Below are 18868 nucleotides of genomic sequence, written 5' to 3' on the forward strand. Positions count from 1 at the left end.
CCCTCCTCAGGGGTGTGCCCCCCACTTAGGCATTCATCCACTGTGCGGTATCTAACGCCTCCCAGTGCTCTCCATCTCATCCTTACCCTGGCCCCAATAGTTCAATAAAGTCAAAAGTCCGGCCAAACCGGTCTTCGTAGAGTGCTTCCAATAGGCGGGTGAGGCAGGGTGGGAGGTGCCGGAGAGCGAGCCGTGATTTCCGCGGGAACCAACGACCAATCGGATTCCCGCGTAGGACGAAGCGGCTCCACGCTTCCCCCCGCCCCTTCCCTTTCCGCCAAGCGCGCTCTCTCACCCCATTGGACGGCACATCCAGCGCGAGGGCTCTGTGCCTGCGCGCGCACCGGGGACGGCAGGGGCGGGGCAGGCCTCGCGTAGGGGTGGAGCTAGGAGGAGTAGCGCGCAGGCGCGTCGTGCGCTGGCGGACGGGGTAGGGATGCAGAGGGCGGGAGGGCTTTCGGTTTGTTTGGATTGTGGGCGGTTCGCGCACAGCCCGGGAAAAGCGGTAAATGGCGGCGCCGAGCGCGGGCTCTCGGCCTGCCCTGCAGCGAAAGGCGCCAATGGCCGCTGACAGAGGGCGCAGGTAAGTGAAAGGGGGTCGCAGAGGTCCTTCGTGAGGCCCAGGGAGGGGAATGCGGGTCATGGCCCTGGCGTCCCCAGCCCTCGGAGTCCCTGGAAGCAGCCGTGACCGCCCTTGCAGCCAAGGGTGGGAGGCCGGGCTGAGCCCCCGAGGGGCGCGCGTGCGGCGGCCTCCTGTCGGCCTTGTTCCTCGCGAGCCGACCGCCCCAGTTTGCTTTGTCCAACCCAAGGGGGCTCTGAACAGAAGGAGCTCTCCAGTCCTGCCAGATCTCGGCTTCTCTTAAAGATTCTCCATCCTTTCCTTCCCCTTATTCTTTTATGAGGAACTTTACTTTGTCCCCTTAATAAAACGGACGAGACTTGCAAACCCCGAGATACTGCCTGATGTGCATTTGACTTGGATTGGCTATATCACGACACGCATTGCTTTGGGTGTAATGATCAGGTTTTCAAAGCAGTCGACACAGGCTTTGGGGTTTGAGTACTTTGAAAGGACAAGGTGGTTCCGAGACTCCGAGTGTGTCTCCGTCTCTGCCCCAGTTATATGACTTCATGGCAAGCATCACCCAGGGTAACATCTTAATGCCTCGTGGTCTAGACCCAGAAGGTCAATTTAGGACTTTGGAGCCAGAACCCGCAGAAAGACAGAATCAAGACTTAAGAATTCCCTTTGTGTCCTTTTCTCCTCTCCTTCCTCCCCTTCCAGCTGGTCCTGAAGTTCTAGGTGATCATGGTTATTTTGGGAAAAGTTCCTATTTGAGATTTTCACCCTAAAGTGGAATACAGGAAGGAGCAGGTGTGGAGAATGGATAATGCCTCAGATGAAACCTAATGAGTTACTGACTGAAAATTTAAGTCTAGAACTTGAAAGAGTCAAGAACCAGGAGTGAATTAGTAAATCGTGTGTATGGATGAGATTAAATAGGGAGAGGCTCTTTGAGGGGCTGCCTAATGGAATGTCAACGTTTTAGGGCAGGTTAAGGATCTTGTAAAGGAAAGGAACATTGTAGGCAGAGAGAGGAACTGGAGAGAATAGTAGGGAAACGAAGGGAGGAGAAAGTTTTAAGGAGAAAACGCTACTGATAAATTAAGAGAAGAAACTTGAGTAAACCTGCCCCACCAATGATACGTAGCCAGCATTCAGCTGTGATGTCTTGCTGTTGGTCTAATAACATTTTTACCAGTTTCCTGTATGCCATCATTGTTACTGCTTTGGTGTTTTCTAAGGTGATTCTTAAATGGGTTTTTTGATTTCTCTAGTTGTATTGTAGCAGGTTTCTACTGAAAGTTTGGGGTCACAGGAGTATTTCTAGAGAACAGAAACCTGAAGTTAAAATGGAGTTTCAGACATCACTGTCCCAAATCCCAAATTTAACCCTGGTTGGCTGCTTCAAGCCTTGGGAATGTTTTACAGCTTTCTTTGCCTCAGGGTCCCACATGCCATCTTCTTGGATCTCTTTCAGCAATTTCAGGACTCTGCCTTTCACTCCTCTATAAACCTGTAACCTAGAGTTAAGCCAAGTACATCCTATAAATGCATGGTATTAAGATGCCCATTACCCCCCTACACACACACACACATTTTAACATCTTTGAAATCAGTATGCATTTTTAAATAGTCTTTTTTTTTAAAAAAGATTTTATTTATTTATTTGACAGAGACACAGCAAGAGAGGGAACACAAGCAGGAGGAGCGGGAGAGGGAGAAGCAGGCTTCCCACTGAGCGGGGGAGCCTGATGCGGGGCTCGATCCCAGGACCCCCTGATCATGACCTGAGCCACCCAGGCACCCCTGTAGTTTTTAAGTTATAAACTGAAGCTGTTACCTCATCCCTTTCTCACTGCCATCAGGCCCTTATTGTTGTCATGTTTTTGGAAACTGACTAAGCTGTGGAGCTCTGCATTTATATAAACTAGGCACAGAGATGATATTTGCTGGACATGGGATTTTTAAAATTCATAAACAGAAGCTGATCTCTTTGCAAACCAATAACAAAACCAAAGAATCCTTGAAATAAAGACATGCCTAATAAATTACCAAAACAATTTAGCCTTTATGCTTTAACTCTTTCAAGTGATCTCAAGTTATGTTGATTGTGTTTGTCATTTATCTACTCTTTCTGTCATACTTGCTACTTACTCAGTTCTTAATTTTTACAGGATTCTGATTATTTCTAGTGTCATTTTGTCATAGGAACTAAAGTTTTGAAGACCACAGGTATAATTGGTAGAAGTGGGCTAGAGAGTAATGTGTGTGTGTCGGCCTGTCTCATTTTTTCCTATTAAAGCCAGCCATTGGCTTGAGCTTTTGCCATTGTATCAAATTATTTTCTTCCTCACCCAGGATCATCTTAACTCATATTATTTTTAGCAGCCTAGATAAATAATGTGAAAGGTTTTCTGGAATAATCTCTTAATTGAAATTGGTCTGTCAGAGGAGTATTCCTTCCTTCGTGTCTATTATTTTTGTCAAGGTAGGTACTTCCCTCCCCTGGACAGACTATTTGTCTCAGAAGATGGTCTCGGTGGAATGTACGCCATAAAAAATTATACATTATTTCCTTATGATTAGTGTGTTACTGCTTAATACTACTTTGATTTTAACCAGCTATGCCTAATATTGGTTCTTGTAAGTCCCATTCTTTTTGTTCTTCCTGCTCACACCTCTTCCACTCCACTCTTCTGTGCCAAATCTTGTACTTGACAGCTTTTCCCTCTCTGCCTTTTATCTGTAGGATATTGGGAATGTGTGGCATGCATCCCGACCATCAGGAAGCACTGAAAAAGAACCGAGTGGTGCTAGCCAAACAACTGTTGCTGAGTGAACTGTTAGAGCACCTCCTGGAGAAGGACATCATCACCTTGGAAATGAGAGAGCACATTCAGGTATTGGGAAGCAAAAGAGAAACGCCAAGTCAGTACATTGGTCATAGGAGTAGGAACAGAACATGATGAGGTTCTACATGTAGAACCTTACTAAGGAAATGAAAATGCCCTTCTACCCTAAAGCCCTTAACAGAAAACATACATAATTTAAGAATAATAGGAAAGACTTCCCCCAATCATATATTTTTCCTATAAAAGGATTCTTGAGATAACTAGAAGGTCATCTGGTGAAACAGAATTAGAGCTGAATAAGTAAATATGATTTCATGTTGTATTCTTTTATCTTAGGCCAAAGTGGGCAGTTTCAGCCAAAATGTGGAACTTCTCAACTTGCTGCCCAAGAGGGGTCCCCAGGCTTTTGATGCCTTCTGTGTGGCCCTGAGGGAAACCAAGCAGGGTCACCTGGAGGATCTGTTGCTCACAACCCTCTCTGGTCTTCCGCATGCACTCCCACCGGTATGGAGCCCTAGACATGTGGTGTGTTGAGAAGGGTTAGTTTGGTGGGAAAGGAATTTTTGAGATAGGGTGGGGGAGACTAGATTATGGTTTTGTTCACACTGGACCATCTCCCTAAGGCCTGGCGTGGTGGGTCCTGATTTCTTACAGTTGAGCTGTGACTACGACTTGAGTCTCCCCTTCCCGATGTGTGAGTCCTGTCCCCCTCACAAGCAGCTCCGCCTGTCTCCAGGTGAGAATTGATGGGATAACACATCCCACAGATTGACTTTTTCTTGATTGGCATCTGACTTTGCCCTAGCACAATACCTGTTTTCATTCATACTGGGAACAGTCTCCTTGGTGAATTTGTTAGGGACTAGCCGGAGAGTTTAGATGGGGTATTGATTGGGCCTGCTTCCCTTCCGTCACAGATGATTTTTTTATGGCAGTTAGTCCTTAGAGCAACTGGTACAGGTAGGAAATTCCTCCACATGACTGGCCTGGCTCCTTAAAGCTGTTATTTTAGGATGAGAAGAGACTACATTGTAGGCCACTAGCCTGCTGACTTGAGTAGCCTAGTGATTAGAACAAGGCTTTTATCAGATATCCCATCCAGTCATTCAGTGGGGTTAAGCACTACTCTGTGTGGGCTAAGTGCAGAGGATCCAGTGGTGAGCAAAAGCAGACAGGGTCTCTGGCCTCATGGATCTTCTAATATAGCGGAGTGAGCAAAACCATTAATTATTAAAACCGCAGTTCAGCAGGGTGCCTTAGGTTATAATGAAGTACTGGGATTGACACATAGATTGTACACTAGTTTTTGGGCTCTCTCTGCCATAGATATTGTGGAACACTCCCTAGACAACGGAGATGGTCCTCCATGCCTTCAGGTGAAGCCTTGCACTCCCGAGTTTTATCAAACACACCACCAGCTGGTGAGTCCTACAGAATGCAAGAGGAAAAGTTGGGAAATGAGACACCCTTCCTGGGCACCTGAATTTAGTTCACATATATATCTCCTTGTTTTGTTGGTCAGAAAGTCAGTACTGATTGGCTATCTTCTCTGGGCGTTTCTCTATATAGACGGTGGGGTGAGCAAGAATATGATGGCTTTGTTTTCTTTGATGTCTCGTTCAGTTGGGGAAACAGTTTCTGTCCATAAGAAGCTCTAATTGGCTCCCCCTCCCCGCCAGGCCTATCGGTTGCGGTCTCGGCCTCGTGGCTTGGCACTGGTGCTGAGCAATGTGCACTTCACTGGAGAGAAAGACCTGGAATTTCGCTCTGGAGGGGATGTGGACCACAGCACTCTGGTCACCCTCTTCAAGCTCTTGGGCTACAAAGTCCATGTTCTACTTGACCAGACTGCACAGGTACATCTAATGTGTACAGGGGAGAGCTGGGCAACACTGGGGCCAGGCACCTCCTCTGCTCTTCTGCCCACTGGATAGGTTACTTTCTCCTCCTTACCTTTTTACTCATCCTGTTCTATGTCTCACCTTGCAATCTAGTTAAAAAAAAAAAAAAGGGACAACCAGCTGCTTCACTGTTAACTTCTCAGGGTCAGTGTGCTCTCCTTGAGTAATACCAGTCCCAGGTCGGGTTGTTACTCTTAGATATTCAGAGACTTGATTCCCAGTCACTCAGGATGTGAGGAGCCTCTGAGATTCAGCCAGCCAATCAGGAAAGATATCTATAAGCCAGGGCGACCCAGGACATTTACGTCTTGATTTGATATTGTTGCTTACAAGTCCAGTTATTGTTCAAAAGATTACTTTGGCAGATGACATTCTTGCAAATGGAAGTTTGCTAGAACCGTCTGTGGCAGCTTAATGAGTTAACATGGGGAAATTCCTTCCTCTTACCAGCTCTGTGACCACAAGAAAGATCTTAGGGGCGATTACTTCTAGGCTAGATTCCTGCAACTCAGAAGCATTTTCATTATCTATTATTATTCCCTGTTAACCCCAATTACTGAGCTATACTGCTGACTTAGTTACCTTTAGGTATTTCTGTGTTGAAATTGATAATAGCCTATTGGTAAGTAGGTACTGATTCTTTTTTTTTTTCCCATTTCCATCCCTTTCCTCTTTTTTTTTAAAGTTTTAATTTTAATTCCAGTTAACAAACAGTGTTAAAACAGTTTCATGTATACAATATGGTAATTCAACACTTCTGTATGTTACTCTGTACTCACCTTGACAAGTGCACTCCTTAATCCCCATCACCTATTTCCCCCATCCCCGGGAATCATTTTGATTCCAGAATAATAGCACTTTCTTAAACTTGCCTTTGGGAATGTCAGTGGTAAAATCAAAGTTTCTAGGAAATTCCCTTTGATTTGTTAAGGTAGGGAATCTGTTTTGTCCTCAGCATTGTCTGTGGTCTTTATTTTTGTATCTTAGCTATCTTCTGTGAGAATGATTGTGTAAGAGCATGTGACTCTTGATCTTGGGGTTGTGAGTTCAAGCCCCACGCTGGACGGAGAGCTTACTTTAAAAATTAATTAATTTTGAGCACTTTATAATGGTGGGGGACTATGTTTTCTATATAAATTTTTTTTTAATGTGATTCTGAAATTCAAAGGACATCAGTTAGATGAGGAGTCTTGACATCAGCAAAAATGGGAGTACTTCCCCTTATATTCTGAAGGACCAAGCAGGAGTAGACAGTGTCTTCTACAGTAGTTAAAAGAAAGAAACAGGGGCGCCTGGGTGGCTCAGTTGGTTAAGCGGCTGCCTTCGGCTCAGGTCATGATCCCAGGGTCCTGGGATCGAGCCCCGCATCGGGCTCCCTGCTCGGTGGGGGGCCTGCTTCTCCCTCTCCCACTCCCCCTGCTTGTGTTCCCTCTCTCACTGTGTCTCTCTCTGTCAAATGAATAAATAAAATCTTTAAAAAAAGAAAGAAACAGTCCCCTGGGTAGATCTGGTCGGAAGGGTAAATGGACGGTGTGAGACTTGAGCTGGCCTTGAAAGAAGCCACTAAGCACAGAGGAGTGGTGAAGGGGTCCTAGACAGGGAGAGTAGCTGAGAGAGGGGAAATGTGTGTGTGATGTTACGGGCATTAGGGTAAACCAATTGCGTAGGGCAAAGGAGCGCCAAAAATAAGATTGGAGATAAAGGGATCAGAATGCCAGGGCCTTGAACTTCCTTGTTTTAGAAAACCATTAGTAATTTTTTTTTTAACAGAAAGGTGATAAATTCACAGTGATGATTCAAAGCACCATTGAAAAGAATGAAGTAAGAGACCAGTGGCAGGGAATCCAGTTTGGAGTTGATATAATGCCAATACCAGATATTGGGAGCCTGGACAGAATAGTGGACCAAGAGGGAAAGAATATTTGTAGAAAATAACATAATGGCATGATTGTACTATCGGGTGGTTGAATGACTGCAAATGGAAGAAGGTCGAAAAATTAAGTAAGGAATTGAGGGTCTCCGAGAAGTCAGGGCCAAAAATGTAAATTTGGGCATTACCTGTGTAGGAGAAATACTTTAAGGGATGAGAGTATGCAATCTTTGAGGAGAGTAGAGTAACAAAAGCAGAAGGCAAGGACTGGACCTTGGAATAGAACCCTCCCTGTGTAGCCTTGTCCTCAGCTCTGGACCTTGGAATAGAACCCTCCCTGTGTAGCCTTGTCCTCAGCTCTGGAGAGTCAGAAATGTGAGGAGGATGTTGCAAAGCCAGGTTTCCAGCTGTGGCCTATCGACTTCTCCAATACAGTTAAAACCAGAGTTCTAGAGGGGAGGGGGGTGGGGGATGGGTTAGCCTGGTGATGGGTATTAAGAAGGGCACGTTCTGCGTGGAGCACGGGGGTTATGCACAAACAATGAATCGTGGAACACTACCTGAAAAACTAATGATGTAATGTATGGTGATTAACATAACAATAAAAATTTTAAAAAAATCCCAAGTAGTTAGTTACAATGGGTATGATAATTTGGTTCTTTGGGCATCTGCACAGAGTACTTTCTTCCTGGTAGGACTTCTCCGGAGACTCAACTCTTTAATCATATGATTATTTGATGACCAAAGAGAACCAAAAAAATTAAGATCCTTTTTCCCCCCATTATACCTTTTGACTTTAGAAATAATTGCATTTAAAAATTTGAAGTAGTACAGTCTTAGATAACCCTCTTCACTTGACGGTGCTGGACAGTACACCAGTGGTATTCTCACTGCTTATGTAGGTTTTCAGTTTTTCTCTTTGTCATCAAAGTCTTCTGTCACTGTGCCTCCCTCCTGAGGTTATTAGTTCTAGAATTACAATTTATCATATATTAGGAAAGGAGATACATTTTAAAGTGGCAAATTTCCTTTTACCATGTGGTATTGATTTTTAACTTGCATCTGGGACACAGACTGCCTTGAAAATGTAAGGATGCTCTATGGGTCATCCCTGGAAAATGCAGCTAGCCATAAAATTTTGCATATCATCTCAGAGGGTTTATAGTTTATTCCCTTGTGTCCCCCAACCTCCAGCCAAAAACCCAGGCAAGAGTTAAAAACCGTGCTATTTTTAGAAGTACTGTAATTTTATCAGAAATAAATCTAGAGATCCTATTTGAAGCTATCTACTTTTGGAAAAATTTCCCCCAAATGAATTAACGCCCAGTTATCAGTTTAGTACTATTAAATTTGATTACTGAGTGTGTGTGTTCTTACTTTGGGCTTTGTTGTCCTCTATTTACTGACCTAAGAGTCTCACTTAAGTTCAAAATGCTCATGAGTAGATGCCAAATATACATTTTTATTGCCTTCTTCCAGCAAAATTAACATCAACTACTCTGGATTAAAATTCTATTAAAGGGGCGCCTGGGTGGCTCAGTTGGTTAAGCGTTTGCCTTCAGCTCAGGTCATGATCCCAGGGTTTTCAGGCTTCCCCCCATGATCCCTCAGGTCCATTGAGCTTCCTGCTCAGCAGCAAGTCTGCTTTTTCTCTCCCTCTGCTCCTCTGTGTCCCCACCCCCCCACTCCCCGCTCTTTCTCTCTCTCGAATAAATAAGTAAAATCTTAAAAAAAAATTCTATTATGGCCAACTCCAGAAGAACATTCATACTTCTGTATTCTTTTGAGATTATATATTCTTGAACTAAATGAGTTCTGGATATCTTTTTATTACCTTAAGATATCCAATATTATGATTGGCTTCTCTTTGCCCAGAAAGCGTACATACTTTTCAGTAAAGCCAGTTTCTTCATTTCCAGTTCAGTTACAGACTTTCAAGTCTTCTATATAATTTTCTCAGTTATCTGCAAACAGAAGTATTCCAAACAAATAAACCAGTAGTTCTCAAATTTAGCGTGTCGGAATCACCTGGAGAGCTTATTAAAACATAGTTTGCTGGGACCCAAAACTTTGCATTTCTTGCAAGTTTCCAGAACCGCTGCAGTGTATTACACAAGTGTGCTTTTTATTGGGAGCTGCACCTGGTAACTGTTAAGTAAAGCTCTGCTATAACTGTCCTGCCTGGTTTGCTATCGTTACACTCATTAGAGTTCACTAAAATTCATAGTAAAATGAACTTATTTTCTTTCTTCTGGTCTCAAATAGGAGAGACCACTCAGACTTCTTGGGTTGTAGAGGAAGACGTAGGTTTAATAGTTTGTATCAGATTATTTACTATTTTGTATAACCTTCCATTGGATGGGCCAAATGCTTAAGGTAGAGTGATACTCGTGTATGGCAACCTGGTGCACCATAGAGAAGATCCTTAAGTTGGATTACAAGATTGGCCAGTAGTAGGTTTCTTTGAAAAAATAACATTGCTACTCCTTGTTAGATATGCACATTATCATAATGGCAGAACTTTGCAGTATGTGCCAGACATCGTTATAAATCCTTTCTCTGTAGTATTTCATTTAATCTTTATGAAGTTGGAGAAAATTTACTCTTAATTATCTTCTTACAAAACGAGTATTAGAGCTTTGAAGGGCCTAATAACTGGTTCCAGTTTGTGAACCCAGGGGTCAAACCTAGGTCTGTCTGATCCTGTAGCCCATGTATGTAGCCATGGCCCTGTGCAGAGTTCTCCAGACAGTGTGCTCTTCCGTGAATGGAGCATTTTATGCAGATACCATCATGTCTCTGGGAACTTAAAATCTCAGACCGAAAACAGCATGAAAGTACTATTATTCTCTATTATCATGATTCCATTTGCCCTTTGTCAGAACGGTTTATTTCCTTATGGCTGGAAAGGTATTTTACTCATTCATAGCTCAGTTGGTGGTCCCCTTTGTGCCATTTATATGCTCTAGAAAAAAGGATCGGGTTGATGATTGAGGAGTGGATAAAGTTAACTAGCTCATGAACTAGCTTTATTAGTAACTTGGTTTAGTCCAGGTGTTCTTAACAGAGTGAGTCTGGATTTTGTGAAATTATATTCAGAATTCTGTGTCTGAAGTCATGCATTTTTCTGATGAGTCTGTAGCTTTTTTGGCCTCTCCTAGGGTCTCTGACTTCTCATTGACCACAGTAATATACAGAAAACATTTTTTCTTGTAATGGCTTAGGGTTTCAGACACCAAAGAAAGATTTATGTTGGTGCAGACTGCAGTGAACAACACTAAAAGGTGTTTTTTCTCTAGGAAATGCAAGAGAAACTTCAGAATTTTGCCCAGTTACCTGCCCACCGTGTCACTGACTCCTGTATCGTGGCGCTTCTCTCTCACGGTGTGGAGGGAGGCATCTATGGTGTGGATGGCAGACTGCTTCAGGTGTGTGTCGTCTTGTGGCTGACAGCTCTTCACGCTAGGCCCCCTCCCCTCCTGCTGGCCCGTCTCTCCAGTAACGGCTGCTGTGGTACATGTAGGCCTCACGAAGGCCTACGGTCTACTTAACCTCCCTCCTCTTTTCTTTCTTTCTGGCAGCTTCAAGAGGTTTTTCGGCTCTTTGACAACGCCAGCTGCCCAAACCTTCAGAACAAGCCGAAAATGTTCTTCATCCAGGCCTGCCGTGGAGGTGAGTGCCCTGGCCGATCAGCACCTGGGTGGTGGCTCCTGGGCAGCCTCCCACCAGCTCTCACTTTCCTGTTTGCTCCTCTCAGGTGCTATTGGATCCCTTGGGCACCTCCTTCTGTTCACTGCTGCCACGGCCTCTCTTGCTCTGTAAGTGTCTCCCGATGCATGGGGTGTGCTGGGGCTTGGGCAGCCCAAGGCTCTCAGGTTGGACAGCTCTGCACCACCACACCCTCCTCTCAGGACTCCTTACGGGTGCCTTCGCCTTCTCTCCCGAGAACTCTCACTTCTGTGCTCTTAACTCCGGTGTGCTTGTCTTTGTCACTCAGTGCAGTTAAGGAGCTTCTGTCTGTCTCTTCTTCCTCTCTCCCTTCGTACCCTTCCTCTTTTCCTTTCTCCATCCCTCTTCCCCTCTTCTCTTTTCATCTGCCCCCTTCTCGGCTTCTCCGTGTACCGTGCAGGCCAGCAGTGCAGAAGCCTCAAGCCAGGCTCTGGCTCTCACTCATCCTTGAGCTGCTTCCGCCTTCTTTCTCGAATGCAGTCTCTTACCCTCTAAGAGCCAGGATGCCAAGACTAGGCTCCAAGACATGCGGGCGCACTTCTTCTCCCAGAGGGAAGCAGTAATAATTAAAAGCTCTAACCACTGACTATTTATATCAAGTTAGAGAAGTTACTTGATGTCCCTCCACCTTAATTTCCTCCATATAAAATGTAGGTGGCGATCAGACGTACTTCATAAGGTGGTTGTGATAATTGAATGGAATAATACATACGAAGAGCTTGCTTATTAGCACCGTAGGCTCATAGTCAATCCACAGAAAAGGCCAGCCGTGACTGTTACACTATGGTCAGTGCCCTCAAGGGGCTTATAGTTTGGTTTAAAGTCACTTTGTCCTAACATTCAAATAATGTCTTTTCCTCTCGTGTGTTCAACAAATGTAAATGGTTAACATTGTTGATATCTTCCTAATATCACCAAAGGATATAATTTATTAAGGTCCTACAACATGACTAGGATACTATCACAAAAGCAAAAGAAAATGTGTGGTCTCTCAAACTGCTGCTATCTAAAAAAAAGGGGAAAAGAAAATGTCTCTTGAAAGAGCCTACCAATTACTAGAAAGGTAAAGCAAGTATACATGAAGTAGCTTGAGAATAATTCAGAGGCCTCAAGCAAGGGGGAAATTAATGAGATACAAGCCATACATATGAAGGAGTAAGCAGTAGGGAATAGATTGTTTTAAGCTGGCTTAGTTTGAAGACATGTAGTAAGTATTTTAATGTGGTAAGGCTTAATTTGGACCCAGAAGGATAAAATCTACATAGGTATGGAGTAGTAAATGTAGGGCCTTTCAGAGGAAATGGGTACAAGATGACACACACACCAGGACTAAAGGACACCCCCTTCCCTCCCCCAGAATGTTGTGCTGGGCCAGAAGTCCGCCGGGAGCCGACTTAAAGGCGTGGCATCTAGGTGTGTAGTAACATAAGGCTGGCTACAGGCAGTACATCCGTCCATCCAGCTAACCTTTAGTCAGACAGATTTTGGACTTCAGCAGATAATAGTGTGGAGCTGTTGGAGCTCAAAAAATTAATGTGATGGATTCTTTTCCAGGACGATGACCAGGCTGGGGAGCTGCAGCGAGGAAAGAGTATGTGAGGACAGGAGCTTAGTGTTTATTCACCAGCTGGATGTCCAGGCCCAGGGCACTGCCTGATACATGGTAGCACTTAATAAATATTGAATGAAGGGATGAAAATTAATCTCCTCAAAAACTGTAGCAGTCATACAGAAAACAGATGGGATATTGTGTTACTGGAAGAAGCAATAACACTTATTGATTAATAGATCTGAGACATGAAGGCAAGAAAGAAGTTTCCTTTTCCTTGAGGGACACATTTAGCTTGGCCTATTTCCTTCAGGAGGTATTACTGGCAAAATAAAATGAAATAAAGACATTTATGATCATTTTCTCTTCCTATGTTCAGAGATATATATACAGTATCAGATCTGGATAGGAGAAATTGCTCTTTTCTGGGGTAATCTGAATCTTCTCTCTTAAAATTAAATCCTTCCAGAGATGACCTTTGAAGATTTGAGCTCACCTGTCCTCTGTTGTACTTCGTTAATATAACTGATGTCTGTAAAATTACTCTCCCTTCCCCAGTTGCCTGGAGTGTGAGCTCCATAAGGGCAGGAATCTTTACATCCCTAAGGCTTAATGTGAAATAGTGCCTGGCACATGGCAGTTGCTCAGTAACTTTTTTGGGGATCAGTGAATTTTGGTCATTTCCCCATAGTTCTTCGAGCTTCACTTGCCTTTTGGGCTCTCTCGAGTGTTGCATGGAGCAGGAATACTGTAAAAGACTTTGCTCTCTTATCTGTGGTTTGTTGGGCTGTGTGCCCTCCCTGTCTCTTTTTCCTACTGACCGCATCCCCACCCACCTCCAAAATAAAACTGCAACATCCGGATAAAAATATATCTGGGCATAGGTAAGGCCTGGGTCAGGAGGTTGGACATGTAGTCAGGGTATGTTGAAAACTGCTAAAATTGATTAATGATGTTCTTTTTCAATCATATAGAAGAAAAGTCAAATTATCCCAATTTTTACATTTTTCCTTTTACAAATTTCTCTTAAAACTTCGATGGCTGCCACAATTTGGCTTATGAAATTAATAAGGAGTAAATAACTTAAAAATACCAGAGACTTAGAAACTGATCCCATTTAGGGTTTTTTAAATTTTTTTATTGATACATAGATTTGAGGTGATTTTTACATAGCATGCATGTAGTAATCATTGGGTTATTAACTTGGTTTTCTTATTTATATACAAAACTGAATTGTCAGTATTTAATTGTGTATTGTCATAAAAAGCACTGTGACTTCCAGGTCTATTGCTAATTGAACAAATAAATTATGGACATAGGATTTTTAGTTCTGTTTACAAGGAGTGTTTGATCAGCACTTTCCATCTTGCGCAGAGTGGATGAAGCTCAGACCTCATGTATGTGCAGATGACTGAGCATGGCGCCGGGCCTCTGGGTGTCTCCCTGATAATGGCTGCGTGCTGGGCAGGAATGGGAGTAATGATTTTTTTTTCCTTTAATTCGTCAGCCAGAGATTTGGAGGCAGCAGCTGGAAATGGCTCTTCCCAGTCAGGTGGCAGGGAACTCCGGCTTGCCTGTGGCAGGCCCAAGAGCCACGGGAGGAAATAACATCTCTGTCCATTCTGTCTGCCTTTGCTACAGATGAAACGGACCGTGGGGTGGACCAGCAAGATGGAAAGAACCACACCGGATCCTCTGAGTGTGAGGAGAGTGACGCCAGCAGGGAGGAGTTGCTGAAGACCCGACTGCCCACGCGCTCAGACATGATCTGTGGCTATGCCTGCCTCAGAGGTATTCGGAGCTCCCAGAGGGAAGTCAGACGTGGAGACGCGCACCTTCCCTCCCCCCCCCCCCCCCCCGGGGTCTCTGAAGGGGGAGGGTACAGGGTGCCGTAGAAGTCGAGTTTGGGTCGTCCAGCCGTGTGAGCTGTGCCGTGACCTTCACACTGTGGGAGACTCCGTCCTTCTTGCAGGCACTGCTGCCATGCGGAACACCAAACGGGGTTCCTGGTACATTGAGGCCCTCACCCAGGTGTTCTCTGAGAGGGCTTGTGACATGCACGTGGCTGACATGCTCGTGAAGGTCAGTCGCCTCCTTCGGGCTCCGTCTGCTTGGGTTCCGCCCTCCTCCACCCTGGCCCTGGCTGTCATCATCTCTCCAGCCTGCCTCTTGCGCCCAGAGGCTCAGCCTGGGGACCGTGGGTTTCTGTCTTTGCAGGTGAACGCGCTCATCAAGGAGCGTGAGGGCTACGCCCCTGGCACGGAGTTCCACCGCTGTAAGGAGATGTCTGAGTACTGCAGTACCCTGTGCCGCCACCTCTACCTGTTCCCGGGCCACCCTCCCACGTGACGCCGTCCCCGTGGCCCTGCCGCGTGGAGGCCTGATGGGGCCTCTCCTCTTCCGGCACACGGTTTCTCTTCCCCCTCCGGGATTGGGAACCTTGGGGCTTGTGGAGCACGCCTGTACCCTCCGCCTGGGCGTGCCGGGCCACAGGCCAGTCCCTCCTGTGGCGGCTCCCTCCCTGCAGAGCTGGCTCTGGCCAGACAGGCTGCGACAGCAGAGCAGCCTGGCCCATGATGTTGTGAACACAGCATCTTTATGGGGAGAGGGCATGCGGGTTTCCCTGCCGCTTGTGTTTGCTTCCTGGCCCGAGGGCTTTGGTAGACAGCACTTTGGTAATTGCTTTTATTATGTTAGCTAAGACATTTCAGAGACCATCTCCTGTCTTTTTTTTTCTTTCATATTCCAACCCCATTCATCCCAGACTGAGAGTTTGGAAGGTGTCCTGATTCAACGTAGACGTTTTCCATTTTGCCTCGAAAGGGCCAACAGGACTGGCGGCACACCGCTGCCGTGGGTGTGGTCGGGACCACAAGGCCACCCAGTGGAAGGCCAGGTTCTCCGCTCCGCAGTTGGCTCCTTTGGGCTCGAGGAAACCAGCCTCTCAGAGGTTACAGCTTGGATACCTTATCCCTGGAACTCGTTGATCCTTGCCCAGGGAAGTTCCAGAGTTTTCTTAATCAGTTACTCTCTCGCTCTTTGGTTACTGAGAGGAACCTCGGGAGAGAGTGTTAGCAGAGGCAGATAAGAGTGGTATGCTTCCTCATACGCTGTAACCTGTCACCTTATCTTTTGCTTCCTCTGAAATGTCCTTTTCCAAAAAAAAAAAAAAAACATCCTAGTAGTTATCTCCCTACTTCCTGTTTCTCCCCTTTCACCTTCATCTCATCCTGGTTACTGCTGCCACCAAATCTGTCTAAAATACTACTTAATTGGATCATTCGGCTGCTCACGGATATCAGGTAGTAGCTTGTTCCTGCTTTCTGTTTCAGTATTAAATCCCCTTTTGATTTTATATGGCCTGTTTTCCCTTCTCCCAGGTCTCCATCTGAGGCTGTCACTGTATGTGCTGTATCCCCCTGAAGCCTTCTGTGTCTGTGCCATACATTGTGCTTTTCCTGTTCTTCAGGGACTTCTCTTGTTCTTCCATTCTTGCCCCCGCCAATCTAATCTCTGTATGACAGATTTTGGTTTTGGGTTTTTAAATACAAATCTGATCATGTCACTCCCCTGCTAAGATTTCTGTTACACCTGAAGTGGTGTGCAAACTCCTAACTTACCTTCCCCTTGAACCTCATTAAAGACTGATCTCCCTCTAAGTGATTGCCCTGGTGCCATCCTCAGTTTCTCAAACATTCTGAGCTCTTTCCTGCCCTGGACCATCGCAGATACTCTCCTGGGGTCTACTGAGCTCCATTCCTCACAACTTTTAGCTTAAATGCCACCTTGTGGAGGCCTTCCTAGGCCATTCTATCTCTAAATAATCTTCCATGTTTCTTTATTACTACGTCCTGTTTGATTTCTTCATTGCACTTAGCATGATTTATAATCACGTATTTGCTGGCTTCACTTGTTCATTTCTGTTTCCCCTACTAGGGTGTAAGCTCCTTGAGGATAGAAACCTTGTCTCTGTCTCTTTTGTTCACCACTATATACCCAGTGCCTGGCACATGGTAGGTCTTCAGTAAATGTTTTTGGGTGAAGGAAGGAAGAAAGCAACCCTAGCTAGAATCCTACTTCTGGACAAAATTTCCCTTAAACAATATACGCAGTTTAGTATTTATACTCTAGGTTTTTCTGTGTGTTTTGTTCTATCCACTGATAACTACTAGCTCATGAAGACAGATGTCGTGTGTCAGACAACGTCGTCTGCATCTCCCATGGTCCCTGGCACAGTGCTTAGCCTGTAGTAGTTCAGGTGCTCAATAAATACTTTTTCTGTGAGCTGGGGGGTTTGGAGACTTGTTGCTGAGTCCTGCCCTTGGGTCAGTATCATATGGAAGTATTTAGGTGATAGAACCTTTCCATTTCCCACTGCCAGGATTTTATATTGCCTTCAGGTGCCAAATAAATGCTCATATTTATTGCTGATGTGTGCCTGACATCTCTTTTTCCACACACAATCTTGCGAAGCTCACATATTCTCACTTGCTTGGCCCCTTACAGCATTCCTCACCACCTCCCAAGGTGTACCCAGAGCTGAACACCCTTCCCTTGCTGCCATAATCTTTGTTACATATAAAGGTGGGGGCCCATCTCAGCTGTCATGGCCACAGGCAACTACCCAAAATAGAGCTGGCATACTGGGATTTCTCAAATCAGAGGAGATCTAAGAGTCATTAGCAAGCAGTGTTGGTTCTGGATTATGTAAATGAGGGGATGGAGGCTGGAGAAAGAGATTGGGCTGGAATTGGAGGATGGTGAGGATTATAGAATCTACATGGTCCCAAGTTGGTTTTAAGGTTTTCTAGAGTGGCCATGGACTGTAAGAGAACTCGGAGCAGCGTGAAAGAGGTCTAAGCAGTGGGCTCTGTAGGTTGAGAAATTCTTGGGGTGCAGCATATCCAAAGTGTGTGCCTGGAGAGGCAAGTGTGCAAGCGCACGTGGACCAAGGAGGCTTAACAAGAGATGGGAAATTCTGTAGGAACAACTTGGCAGGAAGCATCGGTGGGACCTGGGGGAAAGTGGTTGGGAGATACGGAGGAGGAGGAAGATCAAAAAGATTAAGTTGAGCTGAAGCATATCAGCAAGTGGAGGGAGGAGAATTGGCTGAAGAACACAGGGAAGGCATGAAAAGCCTGCTGATGCTGCTTGGCTACGCCGCAGGAGAAAGCAGGGACCGTCCTCAGGGGAGGAAGAGATGCAAAGTCTCGGAAGAGGTTAAGATATTACTGGAGCCATGGGAGTAAGCAAAGTGCCCATTTCCAGCATAGGCAAGCTTTCTGGAGGTGTGGTATGTTTGAGAATTACAGAGCGAGGCACTGGTTTCTGACCCGGATTGTGTGACCTTCCCACCCCGCCCTTGAATGAGAGTATCAGGTTGAATTTCATAGCTCTCTTCCCTTCCCCCCCGCTACCTCTGCCAGGGATTCTCTGCTAAAATTATCCCCCTCCCTGAGCTGGGGGCTGCCCTTCTCTGCTGCCCTCCTACCTCCTGCTTCCTGTAAGAGGGAAGAGGAAACATGGGCCAAGAGAGCAGAGCCGTGATTTGAGGGGCAGGCAGGGCAGGCGTCTGGTCTGGTCGGAGGAGGAACGCAGTAATGATGGCCACAGCCCAGGGAGCACTTGCACCTTCCCAGTCAGCCCTCCCTGTGCGCCCACGAGCTAGTCATTTTCCTCGTTTTTTTTTTTTTTTTTTTCAGAAGGGGGAAAAGAGGCTCAAAGACTTCAAATACACAAAAAGGGAAGAAATGTAGCTTTAAGGCCATGAACTCTAGAATTAAATACATTTTGAATGCTGGCTAAGCCTCTTGAGATACTGGAGACCTTGGCTAACGTACCTAACCTCATGGAACCTCAGTTTCCCTTAGCTAAGAAGGAGGAAAGTTGTTTCTCCCTTAAAGGGTCCCCATGAGGATTAAATATGCGTGGTAAACAGATGACGCAGTGTTAGCAGGTGTTAGCAGCTTACAAAAGCTTGAGAATCGTTAACTTGGGCACGATGAGCTTCAGTTCGGTACCAAGCATTCATACTCCGTGCTTAACACTGGTTAAGTGTTTTGCATGCATTCTTTTATTACCATAACCCCCTAAGTTACTGCCTTTCTGTAGAAACTGAGGTCAGGATGTGAAACAAAATGTTAGCTTGAGTGTGTGCTCTTCGCTGACAGTATTGCTTCTGGGACTTCCTAGCGTGAAATTTTTTTTTCCCTCGCTTTTTTGGGAAAAAAGGATTTTCCCACTGAACTGGGAGAATGAGCCTGAGACCAAAGGCTATTCCATCTTTGTGCCGGTTAGGTAGAGAATAGGCAAAAGTGTATCATCTTTGAAAAACCAGAAGGGAGAGAGACCTGTCCAGGTCTATCAGGAAGGCCTTCTGTAAGCCTTGGAAGGGACCAGGGG

At 45.4% G+C, this 18868-nt stretch overlaps 1 protein-coding gene across 2 annotated transcripts; it reads left to right on the forward strand.

The window, feature by feature from the left end:
* The first annotated feature begins 415 nt into the window (after positions 1–415).
* CASP2 (caspase 2) lies at positions 416–16897 on the forward strand. Of its 2 annotated transcripts, XM_025854807.2 has the most exons (11): positions 417–583; positions 3315–3465; positions 3754–3921; positions 4072–4153; positions 4744–4838; positions 5097–5273; positions 10488–10616; positions 10770–10860; positions 14108–14257; positions 14439–14548; positions 14684–16897. In XM_025854807.2, the coding sequence occupies exons 1-11, from the start codon at positions 510–512 to the stop codon at positions 14813–14815; spliced, it is 1359 nt and encodes a 452-aa protein (XP_025710592.2). In that variant the 5' UTR covers positions 417–509; the 3' UTR covers positions 14816–16897. The 2 variants fall into 2 exon arrangements, with proteins under 2 accessions (XP_025710594.2, XP_025710592.2); XM_025854809.2 differs by lacking the exons at positions 14108–14257; positions 14439–14548; positions 14684–16897 and adding an exon at positions 10946–11010 and having other exon boundaries at positions 416–583.
* Positions 16898–18868: the final 1971 nt, after the last annotated feature.

Source organism: Callorhinus ursinus, unplaced genomic scaffold, assembly GCF_003265705.2.
Source record: "Callorhinus ursinus isolate GAN/ISIS: 27379988/994484 unplaced genomic scaffold, GSC_fseal_2.0 scaffold12, whole genome shotgun sequence".
Lineage (NCBI taxonomy): Eukaryota > Metazoa > Chordata > Mammalia > Carnivora > Otariidae > Callorhinus > Callorhinus ursinus.